We start from the raw sequence: 21097 nt of genomic DNA, 5'->3' as shown, positions 1-21097 counted from the left end.
CTTAATAGCACAATTAAGGGTGAGTCAAGTTTGTCAAAATTAGTCTGCTTCACGAAAATGGATCTTGTGTCTCTTTTCTCATTAGTACTTAGTTTGTTCAACAAAAGTTGTCATTGATTATCACTATCATCAGTCCATGGCAACTTGATGCTAAGTGGAGTTGAAAAAGAACAAGGGTGTAGTGTCTTATGGTAACAAGAACAAGAGGAGCAGCAGCAGCTGCAGGTTCATCCAACCCAAAAGGGTGGCATTTTGGTTCTACAGGTTCTTGCCTACCGTGTATGATCACGTCATAAACCCCGGACACTGGACTGAAGACATGAGGGATGATGTACTTGAGCCTGCGGATCTCTACGACCGATGGCGGAGGAACAGAGTTCACCACTCTTGGCATAGTCAAGCATGTGAATGCTAACAATGTTACAATTCTTGACCAGTCCCCTCACCAGCTGGTCAAGGCCAAGAACAAGCAACCGTTGAAGGAATGCAACATTATCGAAGGCGATGCTGAAGATCTCCCATTCCCAACTGATTATGCCGACAGATATATTTCCGCTGGAAGGTATATCAATTCAATCTTTTGCTCTAAGCGATGTTACTTGATTCTTTTACTCAAAAGAAACAAAAAAGTCTGGGTAGCTGGATATTTTGCCAACATTTGGTAGCCAAAATGATGTGGCATGATTATTATAGACTTGGGATAAATAAGAGATTGATTTCTGTAAACTATTGCAGAAACTATGTGCTTGGAAGTAGGTTGAAGCATAAGTAGAACAAAGTGTTAGCCTTGATGATGGTAAGTCATCAGCATCATCTTTTAGGATATGTTATGACTTATGGTTTTGTTGTTCAGTATTGAATACTGGCCAGACCCACATACAGAATCAACCTGTACAGGATACCCAAAAGAACACGACACTGAAGATTAATCACTTGTCACTTGTCACTGACTTTCATTTAACACACTTCATTAAAATCACAACTAATAACATTCAGATCGTTTGATTCATCACCACTTGCACTTCTATATATTACCGTCTGTACTTAATGCTAAGTAAACCAAGATCTAAAATCATTCAACAAAAGAAAACTATCTCCAATATGTGCAATACATTTTTATACGTATTCCCTTAGTGTACGGTGTATATACATTATATTGCATGCTATAATGCCTATTTTATTATAATGGTAAAGTACGAATAAATTACGATTTCTAACCATTAATGATTTAAATACTGACAAATCTAATAAAAAAAACAAAATTAAATTTTACCCATAAAAAATAAGTTTGGATCGACAAAACTATCCAAATATTAAAAAATTATAAAAAAAATTTTAAATTAGCATTTTTCTAACCCTAATTTCATTCACAAAATCTATCTCATTCTTAATCTATCTGCTTCTCCCACCATAGTCATCACTTTCCTCAGATGCCATGAGGCCCAGCATCCAATTGTTCACTCAATTTTGTAAGAAAGAGAAAAAGTGGCGTGATAATACATAATAGAGAACTTTAAAGCTCTTTATCTTCTACAATCACTCAATTAGCCTCCTCTATATTCCAATCTCAAACTGAGTGTTTTAAGCAAATTTATAAAAAAAAATTAGTGTTATAAAATAAATAAATAAATAAAAAAGATGTACTAAATATAAAATAAAAATATATAAATAAAAGATTTTAATATTAATATTTACTAATATAATTAACTTAATATAATAAAGATAATTCGTATATTTATTTAATATATGTAGTAATTTAAAAAGAAAAAAGATAAATATGAACAATATATAAAAAAGAAGGATTATTGTTATTACTGTGTGTTTAATCTTTTTTACAAAATTTACTTATCAAACCTTATTAATTTTTGCTTTGTCCTAAGAATTTGTTCCTCTCAACATATAGAAAAATTGAGTCACTCATAAATGATCATCCATCTTCTATCTTTATCCATTCTCATCACAACATTTAGTTCTATTTTTCTCTTTATTTGAAAAAAAAGAAAGAAAAGAGAGTGCTGGCTTGTCTCTTATTTCAATATAACACTAGATTAAGACTCATGCGATGGATGAAAAGCTAAATTAATTATATTATATAGTATAAATTTAAAATGCTATAATATTACTTAAAGATATATTAAATAATATGTAAATTAATATTAAACTTAGAAATTAATTTGTAAAAAATATTGTACAATATATTTATTTAATTTTACAATTTATATATGATTCAATAATATTATTATTCAACAAAAAAGATATACAAAAAATATACTATTTTAATATAGATAATAATTGTGCTTAATTTTATTTTGTAATTTAATTGAATAATAATATGAATTAAATTTAATTGATTAAAAAATTTTTAAATTTTGTCAAGTAGGTTATAAAAATTAATTTAAATTTTATAGTAGTAGATGATAAATGACAATTTAAAATAAAAAATTAATTCAAAATTTAATAATTATAAAAAAATTATACATAAATTAAACGATAAATAATAAAAATATTTAATTAAAGTTTATTTACCTAATTTTATATAATTATTTTTTATTTTTATTTTTTAAATAGTTACTTTTATTTTTTTTATATTAAAATAATAGCATAACTTACATCTCATTTTTTGTGGTATTCTTTTTTATATAGTTTTTGTTTTTTATATTAACAATATTACAAAAATTTGAAAACGGGGTCGTTTCCCTTTAACAGCCCCCCGGGGCCGGGTGGCCTTATCCTCTCACCTCTCTTCCTCAAGCTCACTCACTCTCACTCTCTCGTCTCCGGTATCTCGCTTCTCTCGCGGCCGCCTCGGGTGGTGGTCGTTGTCGTCTTCTTGCTTCGGCCGTCAACGCTTCCTTCGCCGTGAGTTGGTCCCTGGGAAGGTGAGCTTCAGCTTCCTTTTCAATTTCATTGCTGTAAATCATCACTACATCTTCAATTTGTTGTTGAAAGTTGAGTTTGTTGCTGAAATAATGATTTCGCTAATTTTGTTTTGCTGTAAATCATATTTGGAGAATTGGAGGTAAAGTTTTTGTTGCTGAAAGTTATTGATTTTGTTGTTGAAAATTATCAATGAGCTGAATTTGTTGTTAGAAATAGAATTTGTTGCTGTAAGTTGAATTTGATGCTGAATATATCACTGAGCAAATTTTTTTTGTTGCTGGAAGTTGAATTTGTTGCTGATTATCATCAATGAACCTTAAGAGCTTGTTTGGAATGCTAGGAATTAGAATTCACTGAATTCTTTTTCTTGTTTTGGAACAACTAAAAATGAATTATTTGAATTGCTTTGAAAATTCCAATTCTTATTTTTCTTTGATTTGTAAATCAGACCAAGTGGGTTCTGATTTCCAAATCCACTCACACACTCTTCAAAATTGAATGCTATTCTATTAATATATTATAGTTATTCCAAATCATGGAATTGAGTTTCAAATAGAAATGAATTATTTTCTTAAAGGAAATAGAATTCTTTTCAAATGTTAAATGAATTTCAAACAAGCTCTAAATTTGTTGCTGTATATAATCACTTGGCTAAATCTTTTGTTGCTGTAAATTATCGATTGTGTTATCTTTTGCTTTTTCTTGTTCATTTAAATTGAGAAATTATTTTGTACTATTGACTAGCTTTTGCATCATTATTTATGTCTAAGAATTGATACTTGATTATTATTAATACGTTTGTGAATACATGTACTTTAACTTTTGATTTTAATTTTATTTGTATAATTTTATATTTTATTTAATTATAACCGGGTTAATCGGGTGAATCAGTGACCCACCGATTAAACCAGTGATCCGGTGGTATGACCGGATTAATTACCGGTTCGGTTCTCATAACTGTATTAGTAAGTATAGGAGCGAAAGTGAGTTGTGTGAAGGAGAGCGAGAGATAAGAAAGAAGAATGGCAATGGCAGGTTGTTCACTGGTATCCACCTTCCCCCTCAAATTGAAGCCTCCGAAAACAAAAACCTCTTCTTCCAATCTCTTTCATCCAGGCAAGTGCAACTCCATTTCCTTATTTATTTATATTCAATTAACATAATTTGAACTCCAAAGTCCAAACTAATAATTTATTATGCTTCCTGTGCATTTTCTTTCTTTCAGAGCTTGCCTTCGTCACTTCCCACCTCAGCGGCATTAAAATTTCGTACCACCCTTCTCCTACGCCCCTTCTTGCGCCCTCTCCAAAGTTCTTACCTTTGCAGCCTCTTGCTCGTAACTCCTCTACCCTTATCCCTCAATTTCTATTTTTTATCTTTCATTGTTTGCTAGCTGCCATGCACCATCTCTAATTAACTTTATACTAGATACTTGAGAGGTGAGACATCAATTACAAGTTTCATATTCCAACCTTTTTAACATCATATGTTGCGTTTCAATAGTGAAATTTCCAAATGCCTTCTCCTGCACTTCACTGACCCTTAAACCACCATTACTAAAAGTAAATCTACCCAATCGTTATCAGTTGAAGGACTCTGACTTGTGAAATCTCCTTCTTGGTCACATGATTGGACGAGTACACATTAACACATTTATTCACCCAGGATGTATCTTATTCATTTTGATGGTTCCTGATATTGGAAATATTGATGGATGGACAACTGGATCTGGAAGAAAGATTAAGATGGTGGATACCCATATGCTGTCATGATTTTAGCCAAGCATTTGAGTTCTTCAACCTGTTCGATGCTACAAAGTCTCCAAGTATCTCTGCTTGATTCATCCATTATGAGTTTGCACTCTGCCAAAAGAACAGCCTTGTTTAAGCAGCTAACGAAACGAAAATCAATCGTTGACATGGCCAAAAGTAACTAAGGGAGGTTTACCAAATAGTTAATTACTCCCTAATTACTATATTTTGTGTTTAGCTATGAGTAGATGATTACAAAAATGTTGTGTCCTGCACCAGGCTGTTAAAGGTAGCTGATTTGAATGGCTACCACAACACTTGAGTTATTATAAAGACTACACAACCCATAAGCCGATAACTTCCACGTGATCATGCGATATTGTATGTATATTGAAGGAAGACCACCACTTTTTTTTTAGTTGAAGCTTGTGTTAATTGTTTGATCAGATCATTAGAAATTGGAAATATAAAAAAGTGATGCTGAAGCTACCAACTGTGATTTTGAAGCTTCTTCGTATATTGTCTTGTGGCTGGACAATTACTATATATTACAATTTCACTTTTCCTGGACTCAAGAAACTAACACTGATATTTACTCGAGCTTCAGCCTGATCTTAAGAGCGACATATGCTATAGTTCTACAGTCTTCATTTTTTTTACGAGGATGACATGCATGGCTAACAATATGCTAAGGGCGGAGAAACCTAATTGGAATCTGTTATGTTTTGTTGACAATTGACAGAGATTGATTATTCTATTATCTTATTTTTTATTTGATTTGATTATTATTATTGTTATTATTATTTACTTTTTTATCTTTTTTTTCAGGGAGAGTTTGTCCCTTCACTGGAAAGAAAGCAAACAAGGCCAACAAAGTATCTTTCTCAAACCACAAGACAAAGAAACTGCAGTTTGTAAACCTGCAGTACAAGAGGATTTGGTGGGAAGCCGGGAAGCGCTACGTAAAGCTTCGGTTATCAACCAAGGCATTGAAAACCATAGAGAAGAATGGACTCGATGCAGTCGCGAAGAAAGCTGGAATTGACCTCCGGAAGAAATAAGACCACCTGATTATGGATGTAGTTGTATGAAAGAACAAATTCAAGTTGGTTGATATTATTTGTTGATTTTGTTTTTAATGTTACTTTTAGGAACTATGAATGATTCTAGCAACGGTTGAAAGAAGATATTGTGAGAAGCACAAACGGAATATCTTGAGAATTGATATGCACCTTGTAATTCCTGCACATTTTTAATTTAAGCTACACAAATGAGTCTTCTTACCAAGGGCTAATATCATCTACTCCTATACTGTTGAAATCATTTAGGGCTAATAGCCTAATATCACTGTAAAAGGGTTTCAAACAATGGTAAATTCCATTTGCTGATAATGGAGGTGTTCTCTTCTAGAGTTACATCTATGGAATTGATAAGGGAAAGGTACAATCAACTATGACCGGATATACTTTCGCAGATGAAATATATTAAGATACTTGTTCAGACAGAAACACAACACACATACATGTACATTATATTGGGAGCTGCATAACATGTTCGGCCATCATATCAAGATTTCAATTTATTTACAAGACGACCATTCGGCATAATGCTTATGATCAGGATCCTTATGCAAAGGAATTTGGAATAAAAAGTGAAAAGCTAGCTTCTGTTGAAGCAAGAATTCTTCCTGCCCCTTTGGTAATGTGCTCCTCCTCCCAAAATATGAGTTGCTGAAAGTAGAATCTCTTCTTTTTGTGCTACAACTATTGATCTGTTGCACTTTTGTTTGCAGCTTAAATATCATGAAAGTGGGGAAGAAAGGAGTTGTTTACCTCAAGTCGGTCAACGAAATATGATGAACAAGGTATTGTATACATTGATACCATTTATATGTTCTCAAGTTGTGGCAAAATTCAACTGTTCTACCTTGTTTTGTGCTGAATTCTGTCATCCACGTCAGTTGTTATTATATTCTCTTCTTGTTTGACCTAGAGTTTTTAAGTGATAGCTTTTAACATGGTATTTTGTCTCCTCTTACCAAAATATGAAGAAAATGATTAATGGCATGACCGTTAGTTAGTCGGTGGGCATGCATAAAATTTTCATGGAGCGTGCAAGACAGTGTTGCCTGCCCATTTCGTAATGAGCTTGCTCAAATGTGTCAAGTATCTGGAATGGTACTTTTCCTTCTGTTCTATTTGTTGTTTCATCTTTGTAGGAGTTTAATCCGGAACCTGTTATCCCCATATACAATGCCGAGAGTCTGAGCAGGTGGAGAAAGCTTTGGAGCATGTTTACCACGTATCAACAACCAAAATAAAAGGAAAGGGGTTGAGCTTTTGTTGGCAATATTACCTGACAACAATGGTTCTCTCTATGGTAAGCCACATTGTTGATAATGAACGTAGATTGTTGTATCATAAATGATTGCTCTTTGCTTCAGTTGAAAATTGTCAACATTCGTATAAAATCTTCTATTTTCAGGTGACCTCAAGAGAATTTGTGAAACTGACCTTGGTTTGATTTCTCAATCTTGTTGTCTGACAAAGCATGTCTTTAAGATCACTAAGCAGTATTTGGCTAATCTGTCTTTGAAAATCAATGTGAAGGTTTGTTTTCACTCAAATATCTGTCACATGCAATAACACTTCCGTGAGCAAAATTTGTAGTCTACTTTCACTCTGTTATTTCTTAGACAATTCTCTGTCCTTGTTTGCTTTTTCCAAGCTCGTTTTTCCCCCCCAGAAATTCATATTCATGGTTGCAAGTTGTTAGCCTAATCAACATTATGCCCTTTATTATTCCATTTGTATTCATGTCATTTTTTTATTATTATTATTATTTTCAAAAATGCTGCTGTGTTAGGCCAATGTAGGCATCCTTACTCTACAGATATACGTCGAAGTTACTCTCACTTCTCTGGAATACTTACAACTGATTCTTTTTGATGCAGATGGGAAGTAGAAAACACTGTTCTTGTTGATGCAGTAAGCTGCAGAACACCATTAGTTAGTGGCATACCAACTATAATATTTGGAGCAGATGTTACTCACCCTGAAAATGGAGAAGACTCTACTTTCTTGGTCATTTCATGATAGAATTACAATTGAGTCTATGACTTGCACTTTCCTAATTCAAGTTAAGGTTTCTATTTGTGGTCCTCTTTTGTGCAGGAAGGAAACTGGACAGAAACCACTGATTACATTCTACAGGAATGCAATCCAAGCTATGCAAGGTCTATATGCATGTTTGAATAACAGAGATCTTTAAGCAAAACTATTAATTCTTGAGTGCATTGATGAGAATTTAGAATTTATGATTTAGGAATAAAAAAATTTTAAAAATTAATTAAAAATAATTAATTTCATAGTTGAATTCAGAATACGAAAAATTTTAAACCAAACTTTCAAACCATCTTATAGAATAATCCATAATTTGATACACGTAATTGTTAACAAATGGCTTATTATGAATATTGAGTAGCTAGGAAAATTTTGATCCTCTTCTTTCTAAACATATAATTGATGATTTCTTTAATTTCTACTCTACAGGATCTTTTTAAATGGTCGATTTTCTTAACATTCTTGTAGCGATTCATCATAAATAATAGTTACTTTAATTTGTACCATTTATTTAGCATCTATATATCTTGCCATCATAAATAATTTTTATTGGTTAATTTATATATTTAGATTATTTTTAATTAATAAAACAAAAATAACGCATATTGGAGGTTAGAAGAATGTGTCTAAATATTATTTATTATAAAAAAAATGTATGAGTGATATGCTTTTTAAGTCTTATTTCCTTCACCTGTAATATTTGTCATTTATCACCGAACGAATTTTTCTTATCAATTGTATTAGGTGAACAAGCCTAAATAAACTTCGCCAACCTAAAGTAATAAATGATATGACTATTTTCTAAAATATTTTTATAATTCAAATATCTAATCTTATAACGGATAAAAATGACTTGAGAAATGCTATTAGTTTTGCTCATCATTTTTAGTCATCAATTTAATGTTTTTAGTTTAGTAATTTAACAACATATCTTAACTCACATTTCTAAAAACATTTCACTCTATTTATCCACAAAAAATCTGGCTTCACACGTTTCACCTTTCTCTTCTTTTACCGCAACGGAAATCGCTTCACTCTCCCTTTTCTGTTGCGCCGTCACTAATGCATTTATATATATACAACGCATTTATGTACAAGTTAAAGATAATGCTAAAAGCAACACATCCTTATTAATTCATATTAGAACACTTTCAAGCAGGAGATATTAAAGTTTCTATTTATATATACGATGCAATTTAAATACAATAATATTTGTACCACAGCAATATTTGAATGCACAGAAAGCATTTGAAACTTACAACACTAGTGTTATGTGTTAGAATACATTGAACAATTGGTGTTAGAACAATGCATCAACCACACCAAGAATTGTAACCTCTGCTTCTAGTAAAGAACTATCTTTCACTAGATACCCATTGTATTGGCTAGTGAAATTATTAAGCAACATGAATCTGTGATAACCAATTTCACCACTTGACCCACTAACCCAGTAATTACCTGCAATAAGGGGTAAATAAGTTTTTATTTAGTTATTATTTGAAAATGTAAGAAATTTTGAATTAAACTCTAAAATAATCTTTTAAATTAATCGGATATATTAAAATAGTCTCCAAAATTTCAATTGCACCAATTATTTAAATTAGTAAAAGGGCACAATATTATTGTTTCAATCATTTTCTCCAAAATTCCAAAACTTTAAATACCATTTTGTGTGACTAGCATTATTTCTCATGGTGGAATGCTTCCCATAAAAATAACCACCTTATATGCTTTACCTTTTCCAAACCAGTCATTACTCTGTTTCTGATCAAGGATGCGCAGTGTTATTTGTGTATATATTTTGGATCTTGAAAGAAGGCTTGTTGGGTCAGCTAAGGCTATGTACAAAGAAAGATATCCACTTCCTATTCCACTTCCATGTCCTTTGGGATAAAGTTTCATTATCCTGTGGAAAAAAATAAATTCAATATTTATATTTTAAAATGTATTTTTTATTAATAATTGATTTTAATAGTTAATTTTAGTTTATACCTAGCATGGTTGATAAATAAATAAATTTAGAGGTTGATTTTGCATAATGCAAAATATTTGTACATTAAATAATTTCTTTTTCTTTTATTTTGTATTTGATGTATTTCGGTTGAAAATAAAATAAAACTTTAAATTAGTCCTTAGAAAACTAGTGTGATAATTTGATATTTGAAATAAGTGTAACAATTTGGTTAATACAGAAAAAAAATACGAATTACAAAATCTGGTTTCAACAAGTTCTATTATTCAATAATTTTGTGTTTTACTAACAAAAGTACAAAATGTCAACATATTTTATAAAATCCTATGTATTTTCTCTCCTAATTTGTAATTTTATTAATTCGACAATTTTGAGTTCAATTAGAAAGTTAATATTTTCAGTCAAATTTTTTAAATTTTAAATCCTAAATTATAAAGTTTAAATTCTAAACACTAAATTTTAAATTATTATATATCCTAAATTCTAACCCTAAACTCAAAATTTTCCAAAAATAAAAGTTAAAAAGATAATTTTACAATTAAAAAAAAATGTTAACTAATGTTGGTTATCTTAAAAAGTGGGTTTCTATACTTTTTATATTTTTTAGGTTACTCCAAAAAGTCACCCAAAAAGGTATATTGACATCAAATTAATTTAATTTCAAAGACAAAGTTAATATCATAAGTAATAAAAAAAAAGAAAATGGCACTCCAAACTCTTTTCTCATAACTAATACAGGATTTTACCAAAGAAAGATATGTTAAGTACTTAAGTATGATTAGTTTAGAAACAAAATAAAAGTTAAATATTTTTACCACTTATATTTTCCGGTATTGAATGGTTTAGATTCTAAACACTCTGAACCAAAGCCTGAGTAGTTGTCAATTCTCCACCTTTGCTTGTAGGTAATGACATCTTTAATCATTGCTAAAGATTCTCCTTTTCCCATGTTTCTTTCTTTACAAACAAAGACTTCTGCTCCAAATGTGCATATATCATCAACCAAATAACCTTTGGAGCTGTCATTGAAGTCTTTGAGAGGGAAGAATTCATCAAATCCTGATTCAATATTCATTTTGTTGTATCTTCTTTCCCTTTTTATTGTATCTGCCAGTAATCAAATTCAGTTATTATAAATTTTGTTAGAGAACATAACCTTTTTAACCAATATTATATATCTATAATTTTTTGAATTCTCTCCTATAAGAATTTTATATTATCGTGTCAATAATTTATAATTTTTTTAACCATTGATTAAATTTTCTTATAAGAATTATGCTAGATCCATTTCATGTAGCATGGATTATGCCAGGATATATTTGAGTTTACTATAATAAACAAATAATATTTGTATATACAAAATATATGAGATACCAATATATCTTATTTTGCCAACAAATTAATATGAAAAATTAATATATATGAAATATTTAGGGTTATATGATTACTAAGAAAATGGACCCAAACAAAAGGGGGTAAAACCTTTAAATACCTTGGGTGACTAAGTAGTTGTGATTGTTTTGATCAAGCACAAAGATATGAAGATTGACACAGATTTCCCAGTCAGGATTAAATGATGAACTTGTTCCATCCAATGCCAAGTATAGTGAAATGTGGTCTTTGACATTCTTGCCCTTGTTTCCACTTGGATATAGAATCAAGTTCCTATCATATATTTCATTATTATTGCTTGTATGTATATTAACACATGAATTCATTTAGAAATAAAAATAATTATATATACCACTTATAGCCTCCAGCTTCAAATATCCCTGATTCATATCTTTCTATGGAATTATTTGTGAGAAGTGAGAATTGGATTTTTACTAAGTAATGAGCTGGTGGAGAATTTGATATGAATCTTGAAATGCCTGCAATACGTTACATATAAATCCATTATATTCTTCTCACTAGTATAAAACTAATTACATGCATATATTGAAGAGACATAAAGGGACAAACTAACCATCTTGGAAATCCATGGTGAAACACAAGTTTGTAAATGAATTATTTCTTATATATATGGATAGAAAAATTTTATTTTATTTCCATATACTATGCTTGAAGAATGTTTCTTTAGCTCAGGTAGAAGACACAAAATTATTCCTACTTTAGTTTTGGCATTCTTGCACAGGGAATTTTTTTTATAAATTTTTTAACAAGAACTTATATATGTATTATATTTAAAAAATTCTACTGCATGTATCCAATATATTAGCTAGCAAACCAATTAATCGTATAAAATATATATTAAAAATAAATTAAATAATATATATTTATACACAAATATATGATAGTTGATTTAGTAATTGATTTTTAATGTGTATATAGTATTTTTTATTTTCAAACAGATAATTGCTTCTGGTTTATGAATATTCTCTGCTTCAAATTGTAATGTTGTATGTTGAATGATAAATGTGATGCATTATCTTAATGTAGAGAATTGCTTAGCCTTTTATGAATATTCTCTACTTCAACTTGTTTACCAAGAAATCTTGGAGAGCATAATCAAAATGAGGTTTGTCCTAAACATGAGAATTATCTTGGGAATTCAAAGATTTAAGTTTTGAATTATCAAAGATGGTTTGTTTTCTATTCATGAATATTCTTTTCTTAGCAACAAGTAATACTATTGAAATTCTCTTTGAATTATAGTGTGCCTTTGTTTTTAGCTGTTTCTTCGTTATTTGTTGTTAGGATAAATTATAAAAAATACACTTGAATTATTTTATTACTAACAAAATATTTTTAAAATTTGTTATTGATAAAAATACACACTCATAAACTTAAACGTTTTACGTTAATAAAAAAGAACAAGATAAATAAAGCTTTTTATATAGTGAGTGAGACTTTGATATTGGCAAGTAAAATATGATATGTTTTTTTTGTTAATAAAATAAATCTTTAATTACGGTTGGATATTTTTAACATATTTTAAAATTATTTAAAAATATTAAAATTTAAAAATACTTTTATCAGCGCTTAGATAATTCTAATGTATTTTTTATAGTTATTCTTATATTTTTTTTGTTTTCTTTTTCTAAAATGCAAATTCATTTATGTACACTACAAAGAACACGGAAAATAGGGACCCTTTTTCTAGAAATATATCTTTAAACCAAACCATACTATATCCATTTAAAATGTTTGTATTGGGTTAGACTTTTTTGGAATATGCAACTCTAAAATAATAAAAAATTATTTGATTCCAAAAAACATTAAATGGTGACATCTAAGGAGTTGATTAATTTGTGAAAATATTTTTTATTTTTAAAAATATTTTTTATTTTTAATTTTTCATATTTTAAAAAATGGGATTGATTTGTAAAAAGATAATATATTTTTAAATGTTAAAAATAATAAAATATGTTTGGTTGGTCCATAACAAATCATTTTTTTATTTTGTTAAAGAAGAGACTATTATAATATTTAAAAAATAATGTAAAAGGAACATTTTAAAATGAAAAATATTTAAAACTAATATTTTAAATACAAATTGTATTAATATTAAAAGATAAATATAAAATATAAGTAAAAAATAAATAAAATAGACAAATTAAGAATACGATAAAAAAAGAGGAGATTCTATTGAATAAGAATACAAATGAGTCTTTATATCGAATACAAATACAATGAATTTTTATTTCTCTTGTCAAATATCGTTGAATTTACTTTTATAACAGGGTTTCGAATAAAAGAAACTACACCAAAAATGCAAGAAGTAGAAAATACATTAGCAAAAAAATTAACATATTTTTATCAAATTGAAAAAATATACTAGCATAAAAATTTTAGAAAAATACAAAAAAATTGAAAGACATTGAAGACAGAGAACAAAAAAGAGTTTGAAATTCTAAAAAAATAGCTAAATATAACAAAAAAAAATTAAAATTCAAATTTTACACTATTTAATATTCAAATTTAATACAAAAAATAAAATAGCAAAAATTTTCAAGCACTGCAAAAGATTTTTTAAAAAGCTCTTTTACCTTTAAATGAAAGGGAGAGAATAAAAAAAACTAGTAGAAAAAAATGAAAGAGAGCTACCAGAATTGGAGTTAGTGAGTGAGAATTTTGTTTTGATAGGTGAAATATAAAAAGAATAGAGCTACCACAACTGAAAACACCATGTTTTAAATTAAAAATATTTTTATTTTTTAAACTAAAAACGAAAAAATATTATTTTTAATTTTTTTACTCTATTTTAAAAATATTTTTATTAAAAATAATATTAAAATATTCAACCAAATATATTTTTATATTTTATTTTTATTTTTATTTTTATTAAAAATAAAAATAAAAATGGACAATCCAATAAAAATAAAAATGGACAATTCAATTAACCCATATTTTTGTTCCAATAGCATATGGGAATAGAAGGAATACAAAAAGTTCATCCAAGCAACATATTCTTTTTGGTATCTTGATTATTGGTACAACCATTTGTTTTTGGTGGCAAGTAGTTCAGTACTGGATTCCACAGTTCAAAATTGGGTCATTGTTAGTTTTAAACAGTATTGGATCATTGTTGCCTCAATATAGATAAAAAGGTAATTTTCTTCATGAAAAAAAAATAATGACTTAAAAAATAATATTTTTTAGAAATATATAATAGTATTTAAAAAAAGTTAAAAGAAGAAAGATTTTTTTTAAAAAGTAATTTTTTTTTATAAAAATATTCTTTCCTATCCTCCCATCACATACAATACAGATCACATGGCTTTTATGAGATTTTGAAAAATATAAATTTTTCACACTAACAAAAAATAACGTTCAGCACAAATTTCTATTGCCAGTAAAAAACAATTCCTTTCTAATAATATATGATTTTTGCATCGTCCTTTTAATTAAATATTATAATTCAAAATTACAAATATTTTTTATCAGTCTAAAATATTTTCGTCCAAGATGTCACACATTATTTTGTTAACATTTTTATCATGACATATTACATTTTACAATCATTTTTAAAATTTATTACATTTTAATATAATATTTTACATTTTATTAATTTTTTGACATCATTGTCACAAAAAAAATTTACAGAATACCATATCTCTAAATCCTAACTATAAATTTTCATAGAACACCATAAATTTTTTCCACCAAAATTTTTTTTTATGCTTTTCATACCCGATTAATTAACTTTCCTTTTAAAATTAACATGTATGTTAAATAAAAAATTATCACTATATTAAAAATTTAAAATTCAATTTAATTTTACAATAATTCATAACAATTCATAATAAATGAATTTAATATTCTACGTCCTTTTCCTCTTAAATTTTGAATACATATCTTATTATTTTATAACTCTAATTGACATTAATCTTTTGTAATTTCTACTCAATTCATTGTAGAAAACATATTAACTATCCTGGACCTTAATGTCCCTGCAACATCACTAATCAGATTAATTTTTTATTTCAAACTATTTATATCTTAATTTTTGTCCACTTTTTTTTTTCATGTGACCTAATCATATGAAAGCTACTATATATCTAAATCTTTTTAAAAATCAAATTCAAACAAGTTAAACAATAAGATTTAAAATAATACTAGTCATAACTAATTTTTGTTATGTTAAACCAACTTAGTTAAACTTAATTAACAAAAAGATTTAGATGTATAATAGAGACAGCAGAGACGTGCGGTAGGACAACGAGTTGCAGTGTATTAAAACATGATGGAAGAGCTGTTGGGTTACAAGAGGATGAAGGCGCGGAAGAAGGGTTTGATAACGGACACGATAAAGGTGATGACTCTAAGCATAGTGGCGACGTTAATTAAGAAATTGTTAATATAGACACAGAAATATTTCAGTACTTAATGTCGAAGAAGGCTGCGACGATGATGATAACAATTTGGGGGACACAACACATGCCAATGAGAATGAAGCCAGTGACAATGAGGATTTAATATTGGATGAGCAACTGATATAGAAAACAAAATGACTTGAAATTTAGTAAGGGAGTCAGGAGCAGAGCTATATAACGAAAAAGATGACATTATGGCAATTCTTCAGTAACAAAATGAAGAAATTGCTCAAAAAAAAAGGTTGATGAAATAGAAAGCAAAAGTTAGACGGAGCAAACCCAAAATTCATAAAAAAGTGTGTAATAATTTATTAAAATTATTTTTAGTTCTTGAAATGTTAGGGGGTTGAAGACTGACAAAAAATTGAGGATGGTATAGGACCTGAAGAAAAAATATAGATTAAACATGTTAGGTTTGGTGGAGACTAAAGACAGTTAGTGACTAGATTTGATGTTTAAAAAATTTGGGAGAATGTATTGAGTTAAGGAATTAACTAACTTAAATGATGATGACAAACATTGATTTAATGGGTTAAACACTCAATTAGTTTTGATTGTTTTATTTAGTGATGCAGGCCAAATAAATAAAGCAGTCCAGACAAAAAGGAACAAGGAAAGAAAAGCTGTCCCATATCTTCAATCGAAGCCCAAGTAAAAGTAACAAACATATCTATTGGACCGAATGAATTGACAAGAAACTTCAAGTCCAATGCAATTCATCCAAGTTGAAGCCAACGTTCACATTTCTTGCTTCAGTCAGATTCTGGTGGAAAGAAAGAGAGTTTATTTTTCCTGGTTCTTTCACCAGAGAAGAAAGAAAAAGAAAGTTTCATCATGAAAGCAAGGTCATATCACACTAATCAAAGCATGTTAAGCAAAATCAAAGGTTAAAGGTAAATAATTTCCATTTGCATGCAAGTTGATTTCTTCACTCCTTCTCCTACTATCTGCAACACCATTTCTAGAAAGAAGAAGAAACTGGTGATGGATTAGCTCTACTTTAAATTAATGGCTCAAAGTGTTACTTGGAGCCAAGCACCTTATCATAGGTGTGGATTTAGGATTGTCTCTGAGAAGACATCTTTCTAATGCTCTGTGGACTTCGGTCAAAGCAAATGAATCAATTTCAAAATCTTTAATTTTGGAGATGATTGAAGAAAAAAGAGACACGATTTTTGAGATCTCAAAATTCAAGGAGTTGACTTGAGAAAAACCCTATCTAGCTCTCAGCACAAGGTACAAAAAGAAAATTGCTTCTCAGTGTTGGACAAGAAGAGAGAACCAGAATCTGTCTTTGTTTGAGAGCTTCCCTGAGAAGAGTTCAACATTTTTGGACAGTGTTTTCTAAGTGAAAGAAGCATTCCGCTAAGATGAAGAACTTAATCACAGTTAGCTGAATCTGGTTCAACTCATAGCAACAAAGGCTATTAATACATTAATCTCCTTCATATTTTACTGTTTTATATTTCAGTTTCAATGTATATCTTTTTATATGTTCTTTGAGAGGTAAAAGGCTGAAAGAGAGAAATTGTGAAAAAGTCTAAGAGTGAAAAAGGTTGAATGAAGCACTTGAGAGAAAAGCCAAGAGTAATTCTGATTTCTTTTGGTTGTATTTTGTCTAGTGTCAAGTACCTACTGTGTGGTGCTCCCTTGCTAAGTTGGGTAAGCACTTAGTGTAAAGAGTTAGGTATTAGCATAACCAAGTCAAGTTTAGGAAGAAACTTGTGTGTCTTGTTGGGATTGTGTGAATCCAAGAAAATTGGTGTATGTAATACTTTGATTATAGTGAAAATTCCACCACTGTTGTGGTGGATACTGGATGTAGGTTGCATTAACAAGGTAACTGAACCAGGATACATGCCTATGCCAATTTTCTTCTCTTTCTCTAAGTTCTATTTTCTGATATTTATGAGACAAAATGAAATCGTCTCATAAAATTTTTGCTTCACAGTTTAAACAGATTTTTATTGAAAGTTTGATATAAAATGCTTAATTCATTAAAGCAAAAGAAGGTCATAGATTCAACCCCCCTTCTCTAAGCCTTCTGTAACCTTCAGAAGGGCTGTGTGGGATGGGATTATGTTGAGTCTGATGGTGCATCTGGTGGATTGTTGTTAATATGGGATGATGAGTTTTTTAAAATAAGAAATAGTTATAAAGGTGAGAGACGATTGTGTGTTGAAAGGAAATTATTGAAGCATAATTTTAATTGTTCTTTTATTTTGGTTTATGGTGCACACGCTAGAGATGAGAAGCTTGTTGTGTGGGAGGAGTTGAGTTACATAGCTAGTTTATGTCAGGTTCCCTGTTTTTTCATGGGAGACTTAAATGAGATTATACAGGTGGATGAATGATGAGGTACTGATAGATTATCCTTGTCGGCGAAAGATTTCAAGAATTGGATACATGACATGTGTTTGGTGGACTTGCCGATTACTGACCGCAAGTTTACATGGTTTAGAGGTCGACCCTGCAGCTGTATTGATAGGACTCTGGTTAGCTTGGAATGGTTTGAAGAGTTTTCAGAGACTTGGTTACGAGGTGGCCCAAGGGGTTTGTCTGATCACTATCCTATTATAGTGGAAGATAAGAGACATAGAGATGGACCGAGGTCATTCCAAAGTCTTGACTCGTGGTTTACACATAAAGGTTTCCTGAGGATGGTCAAGGAGGAATGGAGAGGACTTGGAGAGGCGCATTTCACAGATAAATTGAAGGCTTTGACAGTTCCTTTGAAAAGATAGCATAAAGACAACTTTGGTGATATGGACAAGAAAATCATGAAGTTTGAGGAAGAGATTAAGAAGATTGATGACATGGTAGGTGATAGGGTTTATGATGGAACAGTGGAGGTAAAAATGAGGGTGCTTGTAGATTGCTGTGAAAAATGGTATTGAGGAAATAATTACATTGGAAGTAGATGTTGTGCTCTAGACATGCGAGGGACATTGATAAGAACACGAGATACTTCCACAACTTAGCTTCTGTGAGAAGGAGAAATAATAGGATTGATGCGCTACTCATTAATGGAAGATTGATAAGGAATCAAGTTAGGATTAAAATTACGATTAAGGACTTTTATAAGAACCTATATCATCAGGAAGAGTCTCCTTTGGTAGGGTTCAGGGATGGTCTAGTGGAAATCATTAGTGAAGAGGATACTTTGGCTTTGGAATTGCAACCAACTCCTGAGGAGGTTAGAGAAACAATGTGAAATTGTGAATCATCTAAGACTTAAGGAAGTGATGGGTACTACATGAACTTCATAAAGAAGTGTTGGGCTAAAACTGGTTCTGAATTCACAAAGGCAATGTTGGGTTTCTTCCTGACTTCCAAGCTACTGGCGGATGTTAATCTCATTTGGGTGGTGTTGGCCCCTAAGTTTACTGGTGCTAAGAAAATCAAAGACCTTAGGCCGATTAGTATGGTAGGGTGTGTGTGTGTGTGCATAAAGTCATTTCGAAGATGCTGGTTAGGAGAATACGAGCAGTTGTACCACAGCTAGTAGGTGAGACACAGAGTGCTTTTGTTAAGGGATGGAAGATTCATGACAGGGATCTTATTGCGTGCAAAACTGTTCAATGGATTAAATCGAGGAAGAAGAAAGCGGTGATAATAAAGTTAGACTTTTAGAAAGCATATGATATAGTCAAGTGGAGTTTTTTGGACCTTGTGCTGCAAAAGATGGGTTTTGTGTGGGTGATGAAGTGTGTAAGTGTGTGTTCTATGTCAGTATTGATAAACGGCTCGCCATCTAAGTCATTTAAGATGGAAAGGGGCCTGCGACAAGGTGATCCACTATCTCTATTTTTGTTTGTACTTGTCGTTGATATTCTACATAAGATGTTTGGAGATTCAGTAAGAAATGAGCACATATCTCCGCTACTGGTTGGTAGAGATCATATCGAGTTGTTGCATCTTCAGTTTGCGGATGATACTATTCTGTTTTGTCCTCCGGAGGGAGTGACCATTAAGAATTACAGGAGGATTCTTCGTTGTTTTGAATTAACGTCGGGCTAAGTATTAATTTTGATAAATCTAGCTTGATTCCAATTAACTATGATGATCAGTGGGTACAACTGATTCCAATTAACTATGATGATCAGTGGGTACAACGTATATGTAACGTGCTTGACTATAAGGTAGCCTCCCTTCCAATTAAACACTTGGAAATCTCGTTAGGAGCTAACTCGAGGTTGGTTAAGACTAGAAAGCCAATTATAGACAAAGTGAAGGATAAGTTTAGCATATGAAAAGCGAAGGTACTCAATAAAGTCGGTAAGTTGGTACTCATTAAATTTGTATTGAACAGTCTTCCTGTATATTATTTGAGTTTATATAAAATGCCAAAGGCTGTTGCAAAGAAACTGATCTCCTTACAGATAAGATTTCTATGGAGTAACGAGGATGGAAGGAATGGTATGGCCTTGGTCAGGTGGGAGGTGGTGCAGGCTGCCAAAAAATTTGGTAGGTTGGGTGTCGGGAATGCCATAATACGTAACACAGCTCTTCTATTTAAGCGATGGTGGCGTTTTTCGAAGAAGGAGGAGTGTCCGTTGTGGAAGAAGGTAGTTTGCTCTTGTAATAACTTGAACCCAAATTTTTTGCTATCCTCCTAGGTATTACCTGCCCAAAAAGACCTGTGAGAGGATAGTTGTCAGATACAATTTAAGAATTAACAAGACAGAAGATTATTATTGGATTGTCTATAGAGATTGGTGATGAGAGAGGGACTCGATTCTAAGAGGATATATAGCTACATAGCAATTCTCTGAAAGATCAATTTTTTAGGCTTTTTTCAATTTCAAATAAAAAAAGATCCGTCATAAAGGATTGTGAATTTTGAAATGAGTTAGAGTGGAGATGAAATTTTTAATGAAAGTAAAAACTGTTCCAATAAAAATTGAATTTAATGAACTAATTGTATGATACATTAAGACTAGTTAAACTTACTTAATTATATTTTTTAAGATTTTTTATCAACCTAAAAATTTTTTAAATACCATTTTAGTAGCTTTTCTTTGTAATAAAAGATAACTAAGTTTCGTATATTCAAGAGATGTGGATGGAACCATTTTAGTAGCTTTTCTTTTAGTAAATTGAATTAGGTTTGTGTCTCATCTGAAACTTATCCAAACACTGAAAGTAGGGTCCAATGGGCACAATTTCATCTGATGTACACATGACTTATGTCTCTGACCCGTCTCATTGGGTCAACATTAATCCACTTGATATGATGCCTCAAAATTTCAATACCATAATAATGATTTTACAGTCCAAAAATATTGATAGTGTTTTATTGTTTAATAATCATTTATTTTTATACACTTCCTGTCAATTTTCAAGTCATATTTGATTTCACCTTTGCTCCGGTGTTCATATTAGTGTATAGACGTTAAGACATAATTATAGTAACTAAATTCTTGATTTAATATTTTAAAAATTTTAATATTATAATTTTATTTGTGGAGTAATTTTATAAGATTTTTATAAATTCTGATAATTTTATAATTTAAATTTTATTATAACTTTTTATTTTATATATTTAATTTACTC

The 21097-nt window shown here is 30.2% G+C and overlaps 2 protein-coding genes and 1 pseudogene across 4 annotated transcripts; 2 read left to right on the top strand and 1 right to left on the bottom strand.

Moving 5' to 3' along the window:
• The first annotated feature begins 57 nt into the window (after nucleotides 1-57).
• On the top strand, nucleotides 58-929 carry LOC107462971 (2-methyl-6-phytyl-1,4-hydroquinone methyltransferase, chloroplastic-like; annotated as a pseudogene).
• A 1773-nt stretch (nucleotides 930-2702) lies between these two features.
• On the top strand, nucleotides 2703-5918 carry LOC107463062 (50S ribosomal protein L28, chloroplastic). Of its 3 annotated transcripts, none has more exons than XM_016081785.3 (4): nucleotides 2703-2879; nucleotides 3847-3996; nucleotides 4106-4216; nucleotides 5460-5918. In XM_016081785.3, exons 2-4 carry the CDS (start codon nucleotides 3903-3905, stop codon nucleotides 5690-5692), a joined length of 438 nt encoding a protein of 145 aa, XP_015937271.1. In that variant the 5' UTR covers nucleotides 2703-2879; nucleotides 3847-3902; the 3' UTR covers nucleotides 5693-5918. The 3 variants fall into 3 exon arrangements, with proteins under 3 accessions (XP_015937271.1, XP_020985408.1, XP_015937270.1); XM_021129749.2 differs by having other exon boundaries at nucleotides 3772-3996; XM_016081784.3 differs by having other exon boundaries at nucleotides 2705-2879; nucleotides 3856-3996.
• Nucleotides 5919-8916: 2998 nt separating this feature from the next.
• LOC107463003 (uncharacterized) lies at nucleotides 8917-11707 on the bottom strand. Its single transcript, XM_016081691.3, has 6 exons — nucleotides 11692-11707; nucleotides 11470-11596; nucleotides 11218-11390; nucleotides 10541-10832; nucleotides 9490-9659; nucleotides 8917-9211 (listed from the first exon to the last, which is right to left on the bottom strand). Exons 1-6 carry the CDS (start codon nucleotides 11705-11707, stop codon nucleotides 9054-9056), a joined length of 936 nt encoding a protein of 311 aa, XP_015937177.1. The 3' UTR covers nucleotides 8917-9053.
• Nucleotides 11708-21097: the final 9390 nt, after the last annotated feature.

This window comes from Arachis duranensis, chromosome 8 (genome assembly GCF_000817695.3).
Source record: "Arachis duranensis cultivar V14167 chromosome 8, aradu.V14167.gnm2.J7QH, whole genome shotgun sequence".
NCBI classification, from domain to species: domain Eukaryota; kingdom Viridiplantae; phylum Streptophyta; class Magnoliopsida; order Fabales; family Fabaceae; genus Arachis; species Arachis duranensis.
The sequence above is the reverse complement of the archived record's forward strand: the minus strand, read 5'-3'. Positions and strand labels throughout refer to the sequence as shown.